At 41.3% G+C, this 21,913-nt stretch overlaps 1 protein-coding gene across 5 annotated transcripts in view; it reads left to right on the top strand.

Annotated features, from left to right (window-relative positions):
• gtdc1 (glycosyltransferase-like domain containing 1) overlaps nt 1-21,913 on the top strand; it is a 59,570-nt gene that overhangs the window by 33,559 nt on the left and 4,098 nt on the right. For all 5 annotated transcript variants that reach the window (XM_053626501.1, XM_053626499.1, XM_053626503.1 and 2 more), the window contains 6 exons: nt 11,578-11,676; nt 11,852-11,959; nt 17,359-17,468; nt 18,269-18,413; nt 21,166-21,236; nt 21,630-21,721. In XM_053626501.1, coding sequence (XP_053482476.1) covers nt 11,578-11,676; nt 11,852-11,959; nt 17,359-17,468; nt 18,269-18,413; nt 21,166-21,236; nt 21,630-21,721 — 625 coding nt within the window. The remainder of the gene's footprint in view (nt 1-11,577; nt 11,677-11,851; nt 11,960-17,358; nt 17,469-18,268; nt 18,414-21,165; nt 21,237-21,629; nt 21,722-21,913) is intronic.

Raw genomic sequence — 21,913 nt, forward strand, 5'->3', positions numbered from 1 at the left:
TGTTTTAAATCTATTTGCAGTTTTATCAGCATGATGAAAAGCAGCAAGATGTACCACTCATGACAGTTCCTCCATTCTCCATTTTGCAAAAGAAAACACCAAGCTTCAGGGTGAAATGCTCACTCTGCTTTGAGAGGTCATTCTCTTTATAGGTCTATGAAGATCAGCATTTAGCCTTTTGCTACACATCATTTGCAGTGTGTTCGATGGCAGGTTCTTTAACACCCTTTTTCCCCCCCTTATATACACAATGTTACATATTCAGAGCCATTTTCATTAAGGCTGCAATGATCTGATACTCAGTATCATTAATTCAATTAAATATTATTTATATAGCGCGTTTAACAGTGGACATTGTCTCAAAGCAGCTTTACAGAAACGTATAAACACGGGATACAGATTTTAAGTGTGTGAATTTACCCTATTGAGCAAGCCGGTGGTGAGGAAAATCTCCCTAAGATGATATGAGGAAGAAACCTTGAGAGGAACCAGACTTAGAAGGGAACCCATCTTCATCTGGGTAACAACGGATAGTGTGAAAGTAAAGGAAAGTTCATTAGGGTTTTTATATGAAGTCTGTTTTGTGTAACTAGTCCACTGTTCACTTAAGGAGACTTGAGTGCAAAACTGTATGTGGTAATTGCAGTCCATAGGCTAAGGCCATAGCAGCAACCCTAGTCCCATCAATCACAGCGGGAATGTCCATGTGGAATTGAGGTCCAAAACCATTTCCATATTACTTTAAGCGGTACCATCCTAAGGAATATCCAGAATGTAGCCTCCAGTTGATGAGAGCTCCATCCAGAGGTAGGGCATCAGGATGGATCAGGCAGGTCCGGAGAGCAGAAAGGGTCCATAAAATCATGTGTGACTCGACAGATGAGAGAGGGAGAGGGAGGTAAAGAGCGGGAGAGATTGTTAGGTATGCTTACTATCCCGTAATGGATAAAACTGTGTACTTTGCGTAAAATAAAGTCTATTCATGGTAAGCTTGAGTAAACAAATATGTTTTCAGCCTAGACTTAAACACTGAGACTGTGTCTGAGTCCCGAACACTAATTGGAATGCTGTTCCATAAGTGTGAGGCTTTGTAAGAGAAAGCTCTTCCCCTGTTGTAGCCTTCACTATTCGAGGTACCAACAAATAGCCTGCACCTATCGGTTTTGGCACTGGATCGGACACGTTCTGTGAATCTGACAGCATGCTTCTTGCATGTAATGATCGTAAAACATGTTCCCAACCTACCTCTGATGTTTCATATCGTTTGGCAAGTCAGCTCGGATACTGTGATTATGTCTGAATCGGATTGCTATCACATATACTATACGGCCATAAGATGTGTGGACACCTGACCATCTCACCCATGTGTGTTCCTTCCCCAAACTGTTGGCACAAAGTTGAAAGCACACACCTGTATATGATGTCTCTGTATGCTGAATTATTACACTTTCCCTTCACTGGAACTAAGAGGCCCAAACCTGTTCCAGCATGATAATACCCCTGTGCACAAAGCGAACTCCATGAAGACATGGTTTGCCAAGGCTGATGTGGAAGAACTTGGGTGTCCTGCACTGAGCCCTGACCTCAACTCCACCGAACACCTTTGGGATGGACTGCACCCCAGCATCAGTGCCTGACCTCACTAATGCCCTTGTGGCTGAATGAGCACAAGTCCCCACAGCCATGCTTCTAAATCTAGTGGAAAGCCTTCCCAGAAGAGTGGAGCTTATTATAACAGCAGAAGGGGGACTAAATCTGGAATGGGATGTTCAACAGATATAAATGGGTGTGATGGTCAGGCGTCTACATACTTGTATAGTGCATCATATTAGAACTTTAATGAATGTTAGCATTGTTATTTCAAACTCTTATTTATAAGTCTGTAATGAAATTAATGATCTATTGGTGTATTGTAAACACTATCGTTTAAGATTCTAGTCAAAAATCATTTATAGCTGCTGATTAATTTATTCATCTCACTGTGTTCATGTTGTTTTAAGTACATTTTAATTTTGGTTCAAACCAAAAGAACTAATATAATATGAGGTATTTTCACAGCTATTATTTAGCAACAGTTAAATCTACTAGACTATTCGCAGTTGTTTTACCTTATTTGAAATAGAAAACAAAAATTCATGTCATTTTTTTCTTTAATTTGATCCACGTGTATGAAAGCGAGATCCATTGAAACAAACTGAAATGCAATGTATTAGTTAAAGGTAGACATTAGAAATGTGCCAGGAAATTTCCTTAAACCATACACGTGGATTTGTTAACCTGTTTGTATATAATTGTAAAACAAATCACCATCTATTTTCGTAGTTGCCCTGTCACTTTATTGCTCTTCTCTGTTGCCAGATTTGCCATTTCTGGTTACTCGTGTTCCTTGGAACCAGGTAGTCAGCTTTTTCTTTTGCAATACTATTGGTCTCGATGCATCTCTACTTGTGTGTGATACCTTTTCTGTCACTGAAGGAAACTGGTGTAGTTTTTAAAACATTACTCTGTAATATTAAATATATTATCACATATATAATATTATAATAAATATATTATAAAAATATACAGTCACTGAGCGCTTTAATAGGAACACTATACGAATACTGGGTAGGGCCTGCCTTTGCTCTCAAAACAGCCTCAGTTCTTTGTGGCATGGAATTCCACAAGATGTTGGAAACCTTCCTTTGAGATTCTGGCCCGTGTTGGACCATGATTCGATCACTCAATTCCTGCAGATTTTTCAGGTGCACTCTCTGGCTGCGAATTGCCCGTTCTACCACATCCCAACGGTGTTCTATTGGATTTTGATTAGGTGATCGGGAAGGCCACTGAAGAACACTGAACTCATTGTAGGGGTGTAACTCCGGTATCCTGGCGAAATTCCCCCATTGGCCCTTCTCTATCATGGCCCGCTAATAATCCCCATTTCTGAATTAGCTACATCACTCCACTAATAGCTGGTGGTGTGGTGGGCATTCTGGCGCACTATGGCTGCCGTTGCATCATCCAGGTGGATGTTACACCCTAGTGGTGGTTGAGAAGATTACCCCCCACCCCATGCTATTTAAATATAAGGAATCACTCAATCATTGTCATGTTCATGAAACCAGTTTGAGACAACTTTTGCTTTGTGACATGGTGCGTTATCATGCTGGATGTAGCCATTAGAAGATGGTAAATTGTGGCCATGAAGGGATGCACATGATCAGCAATAATACTCAAATAGGCTGTGACGTTCAAGCAATGCTTGATTGGTATTAACGGATCCAAAGTGTGCCAAGAAAATATTCCCCACACCATTACACTACCTCCACCACCCTGGAGTGTTGACACAAGGCAGGTTGGGTCCATGGATTCATGCTGTTAGTGCCAAATTCTGATATATATGTGTGTGTACGTGTGTGTGTGTGTGTGTGTATGTATACCATTCTGAGTAATCTCTAGACACTGCTGTGTGTGTGAAAACCCCAGGAGATCAGCAGTTATAGAAATACTCAAATCAGCCCGTCTGGCACCAACAGTCACGCCACAGTCAAAATCACTGACATCACATTTTCCCCCCATTCTGATGGTCAATGTGAACATTGCCCAAAGCTGCTGGCCCATATCAGCATGATTTTATGCATTGTACTGCTGCCACATGATTGTCTGATTAGATAATTGCATGAATGAGTAGGTTCATAGGTGTTCCTAATAAAGTGGTCTGTGAGTTTATGTTTAATATTAAACGATTCATTAAATGAATATCTGTAACATTACGTAATATGAAAAAAACATCCATTTTCTCAATCTTATACTTAAATTTACTGATAGAACAGCTTAGTGTGGCATTTCCACCCTGTTGAGTTAAATAAAGATCTATCATGCAAATGTTCTTCTCATATCCGTACATTTTTTATGATGGAGTTATGATGGAGATACAGGATAGATGCTTAAACCGTAACATTATGACTTCTGATCCAAAAGGCATTACTTACAAGGAACGAGCCATCTAATAAACTGGCAGCTCAGATTAGTTTTGGACAGTGTGTACAATATCACTTTTTATGTTGCCATGTCTCATAAGTTTCATAAATCAGTCACATGTTCCTAATCAACATGGCTTATCTAATTGTGTCTAAGTAAAGATTCGGCTCTCGCACAAAATTCATTACAAAATCCAGGAGTTTCGTTTGTACTGTACAGTATGTATGCTTATGCGTAGATGCACTCCAAAACTTTTCCTATGTCGCTTGAAATGCTTAAATGTAGCTCTGTGTGTGTGTGTGTATCACAGCTAAGAGGCACTGTAAGTGAACTGACAGCGATGACGCAAGGTTCTCGCCTACAGTGTTTCTCAGCTCATTTTCAGATGCTAATTTGCCCCATCCTCAGGAAAATCACAGAGTGTAAGGAAGTGATTATACGCATGACCGGTCATCCGTCAACATGCCCGAGGATTCTAACCAACATTGTTTACGAATTTTGAAAATATGTAAAGTAAAATAAAGTAAAATACCCCAACGGACAAGGGATGAACACACTTTGAATTTAAATACTTTTTTTATTCGCAGCACCTTTTCTAATGAGGTAATAGTCGAGTATCCATTCGTGTAATGTCGTAGGATAACCTTTCCATTTCCCCGGTGAAGTTTTTTTTTTTTTTTTTTTTTGGGTGGTGGAGAGATGTTGGAAGTAGAAGGAAATGCTTTTAAGGAGTGGTGAAGCTTCATAAATATTTATAATCGAAACTTTAGGGATGCTGAACACAGTTTAGTAAGCATGCAAGCTTCTAGATCAAAGTTATGCTCCGGCAATAAAACAGTCCAAGCCCAGTGGTTGTTTTTGTACTGAATCACGAGAAATTCAGGATTCCACATATAAGCCGACTAATCTATACCACTGGACATTGTTATGGTACATTTTCCAATTGTTTTGTTGTGCATTTCTTCATTAAATTTACTACATAAGCTTCCAATGTTATTTTCACTTAAGTGGTATTAAATGTTTCCTGGGATGAGCGTACCATTTGTCTTTGAGGCATAAAATGGACCGTTAGTACCGTATTGATCCTAGAGACCACGATTTTAACAATGACACACCCTCTCATGTGACCGAAACCCCAGTCGAATTATCCTCATCAAGAGGAAACAGTATCTCAATGATTTCTTACTGGGATTCCATTGTCTGGAAAGACAGGTTTTCATTAGCCCATTTAACTCGATGCAGATAACTGAAGTTACTTTTTTAAAAGTTTGGGGGGGGGGGCTCTTTGGCTGGTTTTAAAAAGCGCTTCAAAGCCATTGATGTGACTCTCCGAGGAGTGGCCTGCCTCCAATGACTGACTCGTGGAATGATTGTGTTGCAGAAGCAGATGGCAGGATATCCTGCTGCAGAGATTCCTTCAATGAGGTTCAAAAGGAAACGGCTCCATATCAAAGTTTCACAATGGCAAAGTTGGAAAGTTAGATCAAAGCCACTCGGACGTGGAGTAAGTCTTGTTCTGGGCCATGTTATTTCACTAATGAAAAAGCCTTCCTGGTTTAAGACTATGCAAGTGGTAATCTCTGGATGGAAATTCGTGGCACATTTGGGAGGTTTGCATTGGTTGTGGTGATCTGCATCTTTTCACAAATATTACGTGAACAATTCAGCCTCAGACGTAAATTCTGGGCAAGTGTGTTTCCTGTCTCACTAAAAGTTGTTCACCTTGTTTTTGATGTACATACATTTTTACACCGACACGAAGATGCATTGGGTTTTGGACACAATGTTGAATGCAGATACCTTGTAACTTTGTGGATATCCATTTGATTTGCCGTGAATCTGTACTCTAAACACGACCATATCAAATGACACCACAGGCCTCCTGTCTAATTTCATACATGGTTCACCACAGATGAAGATGTAGCACTCTGTTCAGCGCTGTCCTTCCTTAAACTCAGAGCTGTCCAGAGCGTGGCCCGATAGAGGTCAGGAATACTTATCAACTTGGCAGTGGAACTCCAAATCCTCATACACCACATCACTCATCCTTGCAACGGTTTCTTTCTTTTTTTTTCTTCTTCTTCTTCTTTCTTTTCCAATTGCTCTGAAGCCGTAATGCGGTTGGAGTGAGGAGATGAAGAGTCCGGGGCTTTCTTAATCAAACCGCCAAGCGTTTAATCTTGTCGGTGGAACATCTGGCAGGCACCTTTTCTCATTTGTTTCATTCAAGTTAGATTGTACCTCGCTGTTCTTGTTGGATTGTTCTGGGGGAAAAAAAAGCAAAGAAAGGATCTCTAGGCTCAGAGTCACAATGAGTCCTCAGCATGTCCCCTGTGAAAATAATCCAACGGTGAAACCCAAAGGTACAGCATGCTTCTGATCTACAGATCGCATGTGCCAGGACCGAGCCACAATCGAGTCCATATGGTGCTTTGAAGTGCTCCGAGCAAACCGTGATAAATAGGATTGAAGCAAGGACGAGGATGAAAAAATACAACTTGAGATATTTGTCCTAAGTAACTGGCGACTAGCCATGGGATTGGAAATATGTAATCATGATCATTCAGATATTTGTATTCCAAAAAAAGTAACAGTCTTTGATTTTTGATGAGTTGTTTTATTCAGTAATGTGGAATACTGAATGACATGGAAAGACTTTCCTCTGGGTTTCCCCATACGCTGGAACAGAAACTGTTGATATGAGATGTAATGTGGATTACATCCCAACTCTAGAGCCGAAAAAAAAAAAAAATGCGCAAATATATAACTACTACTAGTAGAAAGTCATCTTGTAGCACTTGTGACCTATTTTCCACTGAATATTTGAAGAGCTAAAAAGGTCTTGAGCTTGTTTATGTTCTGCATTCCCAGCACACTGGAAACCCCCTGAGGAGCATTTAAACGATTTGTCAATAGTGCGAAAGATCATTTTGTTGCTTTATAAGATTTCCATTCAAGGACACCACGTTTTTCCACTGTGTCGGGTGTTTCTCTCCCATTTCTCTCACTTTTGCATGACAACCACACACAAAGCGCCATCCCATTGTTCCCATGACATACGTTCATAGCCTCTGTTCCGACTGTAGAAAACTCTGGAGCTTCTTCAGGTACTTACCGTCTTTCTTCCCCGTGTGCAAAAATCACACACAAAAGAAAAAAAGTCAGGTACATTGTATATAGTACATTTGGTTTTTTGTTGTTGTTGTTTTTTTTTTTTTTTTTGCAGGCTTTTTGTAGAGAACCTTGCACTACATGTTTCCAATTTTACTCACTGGCTCTCTTTGTACATGGTAACACTTACATTGCTGGATTGCTGCGTTAACAATTGCATTTCATGTGGTTTTCTTTGTTTTGGCATTTTACGAAGCATACTTTTGACTCATCCTTAGTACCGCAAGCTCCACAATTGAAGTTTCAGGGTCATTGAAAAGTACAACTATTAGATTAGGAGCAAAAATGAATTAACTCATAGGGCATTTTTATTTCCCATAATGTTAGTACTTCCTCAAAAACAGCACTTTAATCATATCAGGCTGCCAAGTGTTCAGTGTGGCCGCTGCACTTTTTTTAGTCCACGTTAACAGCTGGTTAAATAATTAGCCGTGGCAATGTTCCTAGTGGTGAAAATCAAAGTTGATAAACATGGTTTATGCGTAACGCATCGCCGGAAACGTTTCGAGCGGGACGGATATGCAGCGGCATGAGTCAGTCGCCCCGTTCGTTAAACGTTTGTTTAGTAACTTATGTCAAATAAGCAGATAGTAGGGAATAGTGGCGCACAAATGCTATTCTTCAATCGAATTGCCCTGAGAAGGGATGCGGCATTGTGATTTTAATGATTATTCATGCAGCTCTACTTCTGGGACTTATTCATATTGTGCGAGTAAAGTTTTCTTGCCTTGTTCTAAAACATGATGCTATTTAGTAAGTTGAAGCAGACCTGTCCAGACAGTATTACTGATACACTCCATGGCTTTACTTCCATTTACTCGCTCTTCAGGCTTTAAGAGGTACAGTTTTGTACTCACGCCACATTTTAACAAGCCGCAGTAAAGGCTACGAGCCAGATCCGGGGTGGGAGTCCTGCCGCCCCTGTGAGGTCAGTCCAAAGTGATGAATGTGGATATTAATGTGCAATAATGACCTTCTCGGACCACGTTTCCGAAACTCTCTTCAGGTCTCCTGTGCCCGTAATGTTCAACCTCTGTCAGGCCACCGTGCAGGACGCCCGTTATGATGAGATTAATGATGCCAGCGGTACAGTCCCAGCTCTGCCCTTGCCCATGTTCAACCTCTGCACGATCAGTCTCTTTTGTTTAATGCACAGGGAGCGTTAAGTCATCCTGAGAGTTTTTACTTCAGCCCGGTTTTGCAGCGCTGCCCAAAACGTAGAGACCGAGCCTGACTCGCTTCCAGCTCTTTCAGTTTCTGAGCTATTGCATCGGCCAACCTCAAGATCAATGGCATTTTTCATTAGCCCGGGAAAGCGGAACCGCTTGTGATTATTGCCAATAAAGAAAATTAGATCAAATGATTTTTGACTTTGATTTTTTTTTTTTTTTTTTTTTTTTTAACCCACTCTCTCTCTTTTGCCCTGCCATCCTTTCACATTTAATCAAACGTGAGGTAAAGTCATCACTGAAATTGCCGTTGATTTATAAATAAGCTAATTGGCGGCATTCTCTTTAAGTACCTCTCCCTCCGGTGGACATGGCCCTGTTTTTATTGCCTAGTCAAACCCGGCTTCATGTAATTTTCAAAATGGCTCTTGAAATGAAATTTTCCTCTGAGCTCGCGAAGCACCTCCATTGCTCACAGCTCTGTCCAAGTACTTTTTTTCCCCCATCTATTTGGTGCAGTGTTTCATAGGCCAGCTCTGTCTCTCCTTATTTGTTTGCAGAATCATCCATCCAAAACTTTAGCTTTGGCTCCAAGTTGGTCGAGGCAAGGCTGTTGAGTGGCCTCCGTCGATGTTTAGTTTTTTGAGGTTTGGTGGAGGATATAAGGTTTATCATTTACTTTTGTGTACTATACTAATTTGGAGAGTGGAACAGTCTAAGAATGTCCTGTCTATAATTAACTTACTTTTAAAAGACACCCCTGCCAGTTTTTAAGCATTTGGATGCAAAGCCTTCGGTTGTCCAGGTTAGAGAGGATAGTTTCTCAGAACATGATGCTTAATCACATGTATGAAAACTTTGCTTACCAGATGTTGAGCGAAAACTGGCTTTATAAGATACGGATTAAAAGCCTGAACGCACAGACCGATTTTTTTGGTGAAATGGACAAAAAAATGACCAGGAACGCTTTTAAAAGACAACGGCGCCGTAGAAAACGTTAACAAGGTGTCGTCTAGGAATGTACGATATTGAAGATGTAATCATCTCTTCACAATTTTACACTGCCACGATATCCAGTAATGCCAGTGACCCAGAACTGCCAAACAAAACATATGTTGTTCAGTAGCTCTGCAATTGAAAGTCGGAGAACGCTGGTACTCACTCGAAAATATGCCAAAAGAGCAGATTATCTATTTCTCCCCAATAGAACATTTAAAAATATGTGTCGGGAATGATTAGTGCAGATGTTCTGAGCTTTCTGATATTAACAGACACTTCCTGGAAATCCCGCCCGCTTCCCCTCTATTTTTTTTCTCTAGCGAGAAAATGGTCAAAAACAGGACATGGACATTTTTAATCAAAAAAATGAATTGAAGGGTCCGATCTAAAGCTTTACAAATAGTGTTGATGGTGACGATGATTAGAAAGTGATCAAATACTCCTGCATCGATTAGTGCACTTTGAGTGGACATTACACATCGACTAATTTCACAGGATTATGTATGTCAAAAATGTATTTTTTTTTTTACTGTTTAGTGTGCAACTAATGCAGAATCATCTAAAACACAACCATCAAGCTGAGATTTCATGGTTGCCGCTGCCAGCCAGCAGGTCCTGACCACACAGCGGATAATATTATTATGCCGTCCCGCACTCTTCTTAAACCTGAAATGGCAGAAATGTTTGATTTCTTGTCTTTTTTTTTTAGGCCACTGCTTTTGGACGGTTCAATAGTTTATCGCGATTTTAGAAAAATCTATATCACCCAAGCCTAGTGTCATCCATACATCCATTACATCTGTATTAGTATTACTGCACCAGGTGTAAACAATCCAGTAGGGGGTTATTATTATTTCTAGAATTTGTCGAGCACCAAATTCCCGCCAGCCAGACTGCTGTTGGTTGACATGAATTTCTCCGACTAAATGTTGCTTTGTGGAGGTGATGCCCAAACACTCCAGGACACCAAATCATCACGTAGACAGTGAACAGTTTTTGACCGCGGGTTGAGACTCAGCCGGGCCACGAGCTAACCAGGAGCGCGTAAAGCGAAAAGTCAGTCCGCACCACAAAAGTCAGTCGTATGTGTGTACCTCAAAGAGAAGTTATTTATTTATTTATTTATTTATTTTGATTTTTTTTACACTCCTGACTTTATAGCTCACTTCGTTTTGAAGTAGATGAGATCTCCAGCAATTGGAACGCTCCTCCGTGTATTGCAAACATATTGTGGGCCACTGTGCTAAATCGGTTAGTAGTTAGTCATCCCGCGCCGTCGCCCTCCACCACAAAGTTTTTGGCGCCGCGAAGGCACTACTTAGAGGATCCATTTCAGTCAGGCCAAAATAATGAACTTTCTTCCTTTGGGAAATGACTGCTGAAGGCATGGCACTGTCTACTAGAGATTATCTGAGAAACTAGGACTGTGTTTTGCTTGCCATGGTCCAAGGTTTCTGTGGTATTCATTTGTAGCTAGTGGGCAAGAGAGGACTTAAAGGCATTGAAAGTAAAAAGTCTGCATGAATCGGAGCGTGCAAGCCAATGAAATCAAACGACTATGTGTAATGCCATTGTTTATTATGATTTGTTTAGTGCGAATAGGATGCTACTATCGCTGTCTTTCATCATGCTCACTTCAAGCCATCGATGGCTCATTCTTCAGCGCTGAGTCTCAGGCTTATGGCTGCTCCCTCAGTTCTGCTCTGCTGCAAAAAATAATAACGCGTCAGTACGCGACGGGAGGGAATCTTTGCTCTCGGATAGCTAATTGGCCGAAGTCCATTGCACAACCTACAATTAGGCCTCCCAGTGCAGCGAAGCAGCATATAGGCAGTCTGAGGGAAGTCGGGAATGTCTCTCCCGTGTTTTATAGCTGTCTGTTGGCACACAGTAACACAAAATAAAAACCTGACTTGTTTTTAACGAACTTGTAATAATCACGTACAGCGCATGTCACTCAAACGCCTACCTGGGTTTATTTTATTTTTTTTTTTTAAGTCTACGACTAAATGGCACCGTGGCAGATTTCCTAGTGTAGGCAAAGGAAAAAAGATGACGTGTGCTCGTTTGTAAAGTAATCAACATTTTTGGGTTCTCTGACTGGGGTTGCACGTTAATTACTCGTTCCTCGGTCGGAACAAAAGGATGCACATGAGGACTTTTAAGGACCTTGGGACTGAGAGATGTAATGCACGTTAGGAAAAGTTAAATATCGACTTTGTCATGCTTGGGGTTCGGCAACTATTTACGCCACGGTTTCTTTCTTTTCTAGATTTCTGCCGGAACACAAGCTCCTGTTGAGACCAACCCAGTCTCGGGATAATATCGACTCGCGAGATTCCCGAAAGCATCCTGAAACAGCAGCAGCTAGGTAAATGACATAATACTGACACGTTTATAGCATAAACCGCGTCTCTCTCTCTCTCTCTCTCTATATATATATATATATATTATTATATAAATTCACTGTATATGCTCTCTATTTATGCAGTTTGAGATAATACTTTTATTCCTGCTCGGTATTCATTATAATGAATCTCACTAAGACACGAGTGTGCTGCAGAAGACCCGGAGCATCGACTAGCGTCCAAGCAGTGTTCTGATCCAGAAAGAGGAATGCCACGGCCCCTGCACATCGTTTGGCCCCATCGTTGGTAGGTGTTTTGATATTCTTGTCCAGCTCAACGTTTTGCGGTTCACTTCGGTTCACAGTTGGCTGGACCTGCAAAACTAAAGCCTGTATGTCAACTGTCTTTCCAACTGTAACAAAGTTTTGTATATTATGTGAATCATTATTTCACACTGGACTCTGCTTAACCTCCAAGGGAAATGTGGTACAAAGTGCGAATGGCAAATGTTTCTCATGGTAGATTTGAACAAAAGGCCGAATCCAACTGTTTGGCATCTCGAAATGTTCCTCATGTTTCCAAACAGAAATCGTTCAGCCTGTTGGATCAGTGTGTTATGTTTGACAGCGAGGCGGGGGCATGGAACACGGACAACCCACATGTTTTTCGGTACAACATGAAGCAATCATTTCGGTGCAACAGAGAAGGACCATCGAGGCCATTCTAGACGTATAATCTTAAATCTGTTCTGCTCGGATCTTTTAAGTACACAGCGGTTTTATTTCTCATTTCACTCCAGAAACGGAGAAGACACACACACACACACACGCGCAAAAAAAAATAACAACGCCATTGAGCAGATATAGCAGTTGTTTTACAATAGTTCTACGGCAGTAATAGGGGCTGAGGCCCACTACGATGCCACGTCCTCCCCACGACAATGTGGAACTGCGCTGCCACTGAGCTTTGTTCGCAGGAAAGAGCAGGGGAGGGATGAGAAAATATTCCACTGCCCGCAGGACCGCTCTGTGGCTTTTGCTGAAGCTTAAATGTCTTCCACTCCCCATATTTTAGAGCTTCGCTTGGCATTAATGGAAACCAAGCAGCGTTGTATCTCTGCCTCATCTGCTCAGCCTACAGAGCGGGGAGAGAAAAAGGTTTTCGGGCTACATTTTTCTCCCATGACTCTGCTCTCATCTCTTGGCGGGGACAGTGTGTTTCCTGACTGAAAAAACGCTCGTAAATCAGGTTAACCGGCGCAAAAAAAAAAAAAAAAAAAGACCACCGGTGCAGAAGTTTCTACGCTGGCACTGGGATTTATCCGTGTTTGTTTGCATTGGGTCGCTGCGTCTCACCTACTCTTGTACCAGTAATGAAAGCGGGCCGTTTTGTAATCTCCTGAAAAACTGAGCAAAACACAGATGGATTAAGGACTTGCAACATGCGCGTTTCATAAACGCTGGAGCCAGGCCGAGTTAAATTAGGGTTTACACATGGCCAGAGCAACTGGTTCGAAAAAAAAGAGGAGGCTTGGATTATCTGTATGATTTAAGCCGTGACACAGTGTGTACTGTTTCACCCTTCTCTTTTCCACTAAGCTTCGTTTTTTTTTTTTCCCCCCCCGTTTTTCCCCCCTCTCATCACTTGCTTACAGATTGTTAATCTGTTTGTGGCCTGGTTAGGCGTTCATCCTGGGCCGGATTACAGCGCTGTCTAATTGCAGGCGCTGCCCGGGACCAGTCAGGTCAGAGATCTGTGTGTGCAGGTGTTGATGCCACAACTGCTGAAACGAATCAAGCGTTTATGAGGGATGCGTGATCATGATGTCAGGCTTAACCTTCAAATTGTATTTTTGGTAAAATAGATATTCTTAATTTGTTGTTTTGTTAGCTTAATACTTGATTGTGCAAAAGCTGTGTGTGTGTATATATATAAATGATTTTGACTTTCAGAAGTTACTATAAATGACACTTTTGAGTTCTTTTCTGTTTATATTTGAATCGGTTATGGTTTCTGAAGCATATAAATGATTAAATATGTTCTTTCGGTCTTGAATGGCACATCTCGTCAGTAGCAGGGTTTCCAAATCTACCAAAACCAGCCTGATGTTACTTCCAGTCCCCAAAATTGCTAACCAATACCGAAACTCGAACACCGTGTATATTTAGCCATCGGTCAGCATTACTTAAACCTCAGAGCATGCCGATTGGCCGAAAAGAAACTGCAGCCGGTGTCCGAGTTTTACTCAGCAAATCATACTTCATGTGTTAAAGCTTAACACAAATGAATAGCAGCTCTTAACTGAAAGCGAGGGAAGTAGAAACTGAAGTTAAACATGAGTTTCAGATTTGAGTTTTTAGCTGTCCGTTTGAAGATGAAAGAAAGAAAGCAAAAAAGTCCCTCACACACAGATCTAAGAAATGTGGCACGAGGCTGTAAACTCTCAGTAATAAACTCTCACTGATATTACCATTACAAGGACTTTTTTTACATGACCAGTATACTGAAACTCATTTATGAATCTGTAGAGGAAGCTAGTCCACGTGTCGATAAGGTTCTCTGTATTGCAGCTGTACATTTTGTCCAACACACTCACGCCTGGGTGTTTATTTATTACGTGCCTCCGGACTATCTGCATTCGGTGGCTTTAATATGATCTTATCTTGCTTTAACAAAACGATCCACTGGTTTAATAAAAATTTCCTGCATACAAACTGAAAAATTATATATAAATCCCTTCCAGATCATATATATAGTATCAAAACAGGTTTAAAATGAGCATGATGTTGTTTTTTATTATTATTATTATTATTATTATTTTGGTTTACAACATATAAAGTGCCGTCCACTAATATTGGCACCCTTGGTAAATATGAGCAAAGGAGGCTGTGAAAAATGGTCTTTTGTTTAATCTTTTGTTTAAAAAAAAAAAAAAATCCACAAAAATACTGCAGGTTGATTCATAACATTTCCAGCTGACTGGAACTTCTTAATTATTGCCCTGATGGTGGAAATGGGCATTTTCAATGCTGGTGCTATTTTCTTATAGCCACTTCCCATTGTGTGAAGCTCAGCAAACTTTTAGCGCACAGCTGTATTCCTTGCTCTTACCCATTGTTATGAATAACTAAAGGAATTTAGCCTATGTCTTACCTCATATTTATACCCCTGTGAAACAGGAAGTCATGGTTGAACAATTCCCTGTTCCTAGTCACCTAGGTGTACTAAAAAGTGTAAAATATCGATGGGAATATACTTCAAATATATTTTTCTCATATGAATTCATAGCGATACCAATAATTGTTGCACACCTATATTTAACTTTTTTTCTTCTTCTTCTTTTCGATAAACCTGTATTTTGTTCGCAATTGTTCGATATCCATGAGAGCAGAGTATTTTTGTGAATATTTTTAACAAAAGGTTAAACAATAAAGACAATTTTTCACAGCATTCTTTGCTCATATTTACTAAGGGTGCCAATATTAGTGGAGCGAGATTCCCGCTTGTGAAAATGCTTTTAAACCTCTTTTCACTATAAGCAAAGATTAACACTGACAAAACGGCTATAGACGGAGTGGATGGGAATTATGTTCTGTAACTGTAAGTAGGAAAGGAAAACCTCCTGGACCTGCACTGTATCTTCTCTTCTGCAAATCCAGACGTGTTTGTGCATCACTCTGTTTTTCTTTCTTTAATTTCTTTTTTCCCCCTCCCAGTCTGTTCTCTAGGCACTAATCAGCAAGTGTAAGAGACGCGGGCACTGACGCATCACCGCACCACATTGGCACTGCCCCTGAACGCTCCTCTGGCACCACCCTCTCCCCATGAGCTCACAGCCAAAACTCTGCCATTTCGGAGTGACTGTGCATCGAAGAGCATGACGCACGCCAGACTAGCAGCTTCAACAGCACATTCCCAAACCCAAATGACAAAACATTTGCCATTCAGCGTTCCGAAATATGCAACATATTAAGACAACGGTTTCAGTCCAGCGTTCGGGGTTTTGTGCAACTTATTAGAAAAGAGTTGCCTTTCAGTGCTCAATTGGAAACAGCTTTATCTGGATCAAGTAGCCAAGATAAAATCTGAAAATCCCATTTTTATAAACATTATCAAAACAATACGTTGGGTACGTTTTCCTCGTACTAATTGAATATGCACTGTATGTTCCATATGGAATTATAATGCATACAGAAATACTCTCACTTTGAGGAACATTCCTCTCCTCCCCTGTTTTTTTTTTTTTTTTTGTCTAGTTTATCAATCCCCCGATATCTCGTGCCTGGGCTTTCAAACGTCCCATTAATTTACCGCTTTCCACTTTCTCGTGACTCGAATCCTTTTAACGTTCGCTGGAAATACAGTCGGAGATTTTATTATTTTTTTCCCCCTTCAAAATGCACCTCTTGGGTGCGACTTAAAGGGGAATATTTAATTATAGCTGTCTGAACTAGAGGATGATATTCTTTTAAGTGTTAAAGGACTGTGCTAATGAGGGTCCCCACTGAACGAGCTTTTCTCGATTTGTTTTATTTGTGCTCCGTCTTGTAGCGAAGGCCGGCTAATCAAGCCCGCGTTCGGGCGAAGACTGTTTACGGAAGCGGTCGTAAGGGGAATGCCGGGGAGAGGGAAAAAAAAGCAAAACAACGGTGTGCAAAAATCTCTGCCTCACGTAATGTCCGTGACGCTTCTAAGTAATTGAATGCGACGTGCACCGCAGTGGATATTCGGGTGTGCTTTCAGAGTTAATATTGCAAATGAAACTTGGTATACTAAAGCCTGATCTGCAGGACTGGCAGGGACATTCGGCTGCGTTCTCTCGTCTCGTACTCTCAAAGTGCCAGCAACACATCGAGCCTCCTGCAATCCCGGAGTAGCGTAGCTGACATATTAATTAACCCTGGGCTTGGGTGTCAGTAGGGAATAAGGCGTCATGCCGTGTACAGATTACGTTTTTATTTACTTCGCTGACAGGACGGGTAATAGGCGCCATGTCACCTCACCACGGGTCAACCGCGCTTAGACCGGAGGAGGGTTACATTCACATGTTCAATTCAAAGAAGATGTGAAATTAATGAGGGAATCAGCGCCGAGCCACGGGGGGACGTGGCAGCATAAAAGAAGCGGAAATGAGGATAAATAAGCTTTGTGCTAATACCTCATCTAAAGAGCTTCGGCCCAGGCGGGGTGGCATCTTTTGTCAAGCGCTTCAGTAATCTGCCTTCGACCTTCAACAAACGTCACTTTTGGAAAGGAAGGCCCGTTTTTGTTTAAAGGCGCTCAAAGAAGGAAATGAGCTGCAAAATGAAAAGGCTTTGGCAGCACAATTCGAGTGTGGAGCATACCCCGTGCGCCCGGGCCTTTGCCTCACTTCTGGACTGTGTTACAGGCAGAGATGGAAGGACCATTTGATATTTATTTCCAGCTCATGCGTTTCGATTGAAATTTTTGGGCGTGTGGCCTTAGCAGGAGATGGTTTGAGTTATTACTTTAAAGGACAGAGAGAGAGAGAGAGAGAGAGATCCGTTTACAGAACCCTGTGTGTTTGTTGCTATTAATATTCATGTGTTTCTGAAATCTACACCAAAAGCAGATTTTTATTTAGGCTCTTTTTGGCATCGAAATTACTACGTCTTGTTTCAATTCTGCACTTTAATATCGTAGCGCCGATGAGACATATCCCTATTCTTTTTCTTTCTTTGAAGGGAACATGACAAAGACCCTGAGCTGTTTTTCCAGACCTTGCTAAAGCTGAGCGAGCGAGAGCCGAGCTTTGAAGTGTCCGTCCTCGGGGAGACATTTACCGACGTCCCAGGTACGCTGAGACCCATAAAGATCTCTATAAGGAAGAGTTAGAGTGCAGAAAGGGACCTATATTTATTTTGAAAGTTCAATTGAGAAACATTGCTTTCAAAATAAAAGGAAGTTGAACCAGGTCACACCATGAAGCAAAGGTTTGTTTTTTTGTTTTTTTTTTTCCCGTTACGTTCAGAAAGCGATTCCTCATTAGACTCGGTGTCTTTCTCAGTGGAAGTCAGTTTTATACGTGTTGTTTACGTGCCTCTGCGCCTCGCCCTTCAGGCTTCATCGGCACCGCAGCTAAACAGTGACTGATTTGTTAAACAGTTCAGAGATCATCCATTAGTCCTGTATGACTTGTACTCATTGGCAAAAAAATGCTTCCATTAGCAGATGATTATGCTTTAATGTCTTTTGGACAGACTTGCATATTTATAGTGTTTGCCTTAAATTAATTCACACACCTAGCAGCTTACAGGACTCACCATCTCTTCTGTTGAGATCAAAACTTTTATAGAAGCATAAACAGCTTATGGGCCGCCATAAATGTTACTCATATTTCGAAACGATGTTTACGGTTGCTCGGAAGGCAATCATGCTAAAAACTCTTTCAATCCATTTCGATTTCACTAATAGGATCGCCATTGATTATTTTTGCCCTTTTCCCGTTTTTATATACGTCCGAACGTTACGACCGCCTCGTACGTTTTTTTTTTCGTCTTCATTTCGCGAAAAACAAACTAACGGCCGAAGGAGAAACTTGCCTCTCTCTGTTAATTACCCGTGTGTTTGACGCCGAGGTCTCGGACTTTGCAGACATCTTCGCCGAGGCTAAGGAACGGTTGGCTCGCCACATCCGCCACTGGGGTTTCATGCCCAGTAAGGAGGACTACCTCAGAACGCTATGCCAAGCAGATGTTGTCGTTTCCACGGCCAAGCACGAGTTCTTCGGCGTGGCCATGTAAGTCTGCTAACGAAGGGCGTTTTCTTCATTTTCTCTTATGAATGGAGTGGCCCCACTGTGAGTATGTGGTAGGACCAGGAAACATCCATAACGCACGATTTACCAAAACTAAATAACGTTGTTGGATATGCTTTTGTGTGTGTGTGTGTGTGTGTGTGTGTGTGAGAGAGAGAGAGCTAATGAAGGGCGTTTACTGAACATTTAATTGTTTATTAACATTTACAAATGGGGTTTCCCTACTGTGAATTTATAGCAGGACCAGTCGACAGTGTACTGTGTATAAGATGTGCCAGAATCAAATGAAAATCGGGTATACTCGCTTAGACATGCACAAATTGAAGACCTCTAATAAGATTGAGTGGTGTGTGGTTACATCAGGGTAGGAGTAGCTGGAATGGGACATGTCTGGTTAGGGTGAAGTGTAGTTTGAACCCAAAAATGTCAGCGTTTGGGCCTGGTAGAGACTAAATCGCTGGAAATATACTCAGTGGTATTTTTTGAGTAGAGCATAGGGGTTTTTTTTTTTTTTTTTTGGTGCTTCCAAGCTCCAGGGTCACTGGTTTCGATCCCGAACTCGAGTCCTTCCTGTGTCCGTGTGGGTTACCTCTGGGTTCTCCGGTTTCCTTCCGCCTTCCGAATCATGCCGTAGGTGGATTGGCTATTCCGAATTGCCCCTATGTGTGAATGTGTGTGCATGGTGCTCTGTAATGGACTGGCATCCCATCCAGGGTGTATCCTCACCTCTCGTCCTGGATAGTCTCCATGGTTTCCAGACCCTGACCAGGAAAAAACACTGAAGATGAAAGAATAAAGCACCTTCTTTCTTTTCTTTTTTTTTTTTTTACATTCAGACAGTACAGAGTTCATTCCATGTGTGAATGAGAACGGTCGAGCTTTGATTGCGTCTCTCTTGTCGTTCTCACTCTTAAGCGGTTGGTAGAGAGCGCTGTATTACATAAAAAGCAGCTCTACGTCACTTCTGCAACATAATCACAGTCTAGTGTGTACGATTTCAGGAATGGTAATTAAACGCATTGATCGTTTTCAAAGGGACTGAAAAGAAAGAAGGAAAAAAAAAAAGAGAGCGCGCTTGCTTGTGATTTCACATGGTCAAAATATAGCAAAGGGAATAAACAAGGAGGCCCTTGAGCATGTGGTTGTGTGTGTGTGTGTGTTTGGATGTGTGTGGCTGCATACACCGAGTTCCTGCAATTAAGCACCTGCAGAGTTTACAGGCTTTAGACCCCAAGCTCATGCTTTTACTATGTAGATCTGTGCATTATGGCCATGAACTTTTATAAAACCCTAAGTGAAATGTTTTATATAGTCGATCCAGTATATTATTAGCTAGACATACATTTACCTAAATTTACTGGCAGCCCTGATTTGGTCCCATGTAACTTTCGTCACATGATGAGCAGCACCACGCCCACGTGGAGGGACTTTCTCTACCGCACTCTGTCCTCGTTATTGTGGAAATTAGCCTAATCTAATTAATTGTCAGCAGACACCCATCCATGCCCGGCAGAAAAACAGCGCGGCCGCCAAGCAGAATGATCGGCTAATTATATTTGAGATGAAAAGCCTGATAAGCATTTGTGCTCTCGCACATTAACTGCATTGACATGGACCTGATCTTAATCAGTTTCATGAGACCGAAGCCGAGCGCCTACGAGTTTCCACGCTCACCCGGCGGTAGATCAGCAAGGGAAACATTTGTTGGTTGCACTTGGTGGTTATATTTAGTTTATAGTTCTGATTAGTGTCTAGCGTTTGAGGGAAAAGACATCAGGGTGGAGGCGGGGGCTTGCATTAGACAAAGAGTGTTCGAAACACGTCTCATGAGAACACGGTGCTGTTCGTTGTAGAAAGCGAATCGGTATTTTCTGTTTCTCGCTGTGAGATGACACAGAGGTTCTTGTCTTGTTGTGTCAAGTGACTGAGAGAAAAGTGTCACACCAGATCCCCCCCCTACCATGATCGACATTAAAACCACCAGAAGTTTATTTTTGAGAAGTCTTGTCCTGTCGCTCAGTCAAATCTACCGAAATTCAGAGCTGATTGTCAGCGAGCTAATCGGATATTAAAATATGCATGGCTTTAGCATGGGGAATGAGATGGTGATCTGATGGCGAGGCGAGTGATGCATGGGCTCGTGAAATATTAACGCTCATTCTACAAAATATTTAAACAGCCGGTCATTTTCCGCTGGCAGCTAACAGGGCGGGTTCGTATGAGGCGAGTCATTCGGGAGCCAAGTTTACCCCAGATTTAAGTATTCACTGAGGATTTTGTAGTTTTGACATGGACACTGCGAAGCGTGAATTCCATCCCTGGCTGTGTTGGGCCAAAACTTTGACCAAACAGATCCACAAAGAAGAGGAGTTCTCCTTTGGGGGTTTGGCTCCTTTTATGATTTCTTCGTTAAGCCGGCTAACCAAGTCCTTCCTTGCCGCAGTCACCCGCGTCTTGCTCATTAGGGGGCGGAATATGGGATTCTGTAAAGGCGCTTCGTTACAGTGGCCACTGTGAAAAAAGTATCGACGGATAAAACAGACTCGACTGTTTTACTGCTTGAGAGAAAATACACATCTAAAATGTTGTTGTTTTTTTTTATAAAAAAAATATATATATTCTTTGTCACAATGTAAGTGGATTGTAGCAGTATATTTTCTTCTTATTATTATTATTCTTTTTAATAGCTTTATATCTAATTAGAGTTTTCTGTTAAACTGACCTGGTGTTACAGGTTGGAAGCAGTGCATTGTGGTTGCTACCCACTGTGTCCAAAGGCTCTTGTCTACCCAGAAATATTCCCTGGTAGGATTTCACTTCTTTTTTTTTTTTCTTTTTTGCTTTTCTTCCTATTGAAGAATTTGACATTGAAGATGACACGATGACAAAATCACATAGCCTTTCATACACCGCAAAATAGCAATTGTCACAGACAAAAGCTATAAATTATACCAAAGTAATTCATTTTAAGGCCTAAAGTATTGGGCATAACACATTTTGGTGTTCTTTATTTAAATAAAGAAAACCCAAGCCCAGTTGAATAATGTAAAACATAACACAGCATGGAGTCGGGTGCATTTTTAATGCTGGAAGTGGTTGCTCAGTGCTTTGAGGTTTTTTTTTTTTTGTGTGTGTGTGTGTGTGTGTAATGAAAAATGTATTTCTTTTTCTTTAAAAAAAAAAAAAAAAAAAATGTAGGTTCGTATCTGTACTCAACACCTGAGCAACTCTTTAAGAGACTTAAGAGTTTCTGTAAGCATCCTCATTTAGCGAGACAACATGTTCTTCAGGTAGGTGTTTATTTACATCTTCGGGTTTGGTAATATTTATATCATAATGACTTTTGATCACATTATGGATGTCAGTTATACGGAGGTTGATTGATTTATTTATTTATTTTGGGGGGTCCTTGATCACAAATTCCACATTCTTCAGTTAGAATTTTAAGCAGTGATTTGATCGTTTCACATCCTGATCATATG

Source organism: Ictalurus furcatus, chromosome 6 (assembly GCF_023375685.1).
Source record: "Ictalurus furcatus strain D&B chromosome 6, Billie_1.0, whole genome shotgun sequence".
In the NCBI taxonomy this organism is placed as follows: domain Eukaryota; kingdom Metazoa; phylum Chordata; class Actinopteri; order Siluriformes; family Ictaluridae; genus Ictalurus; species Ictalurus furcatus.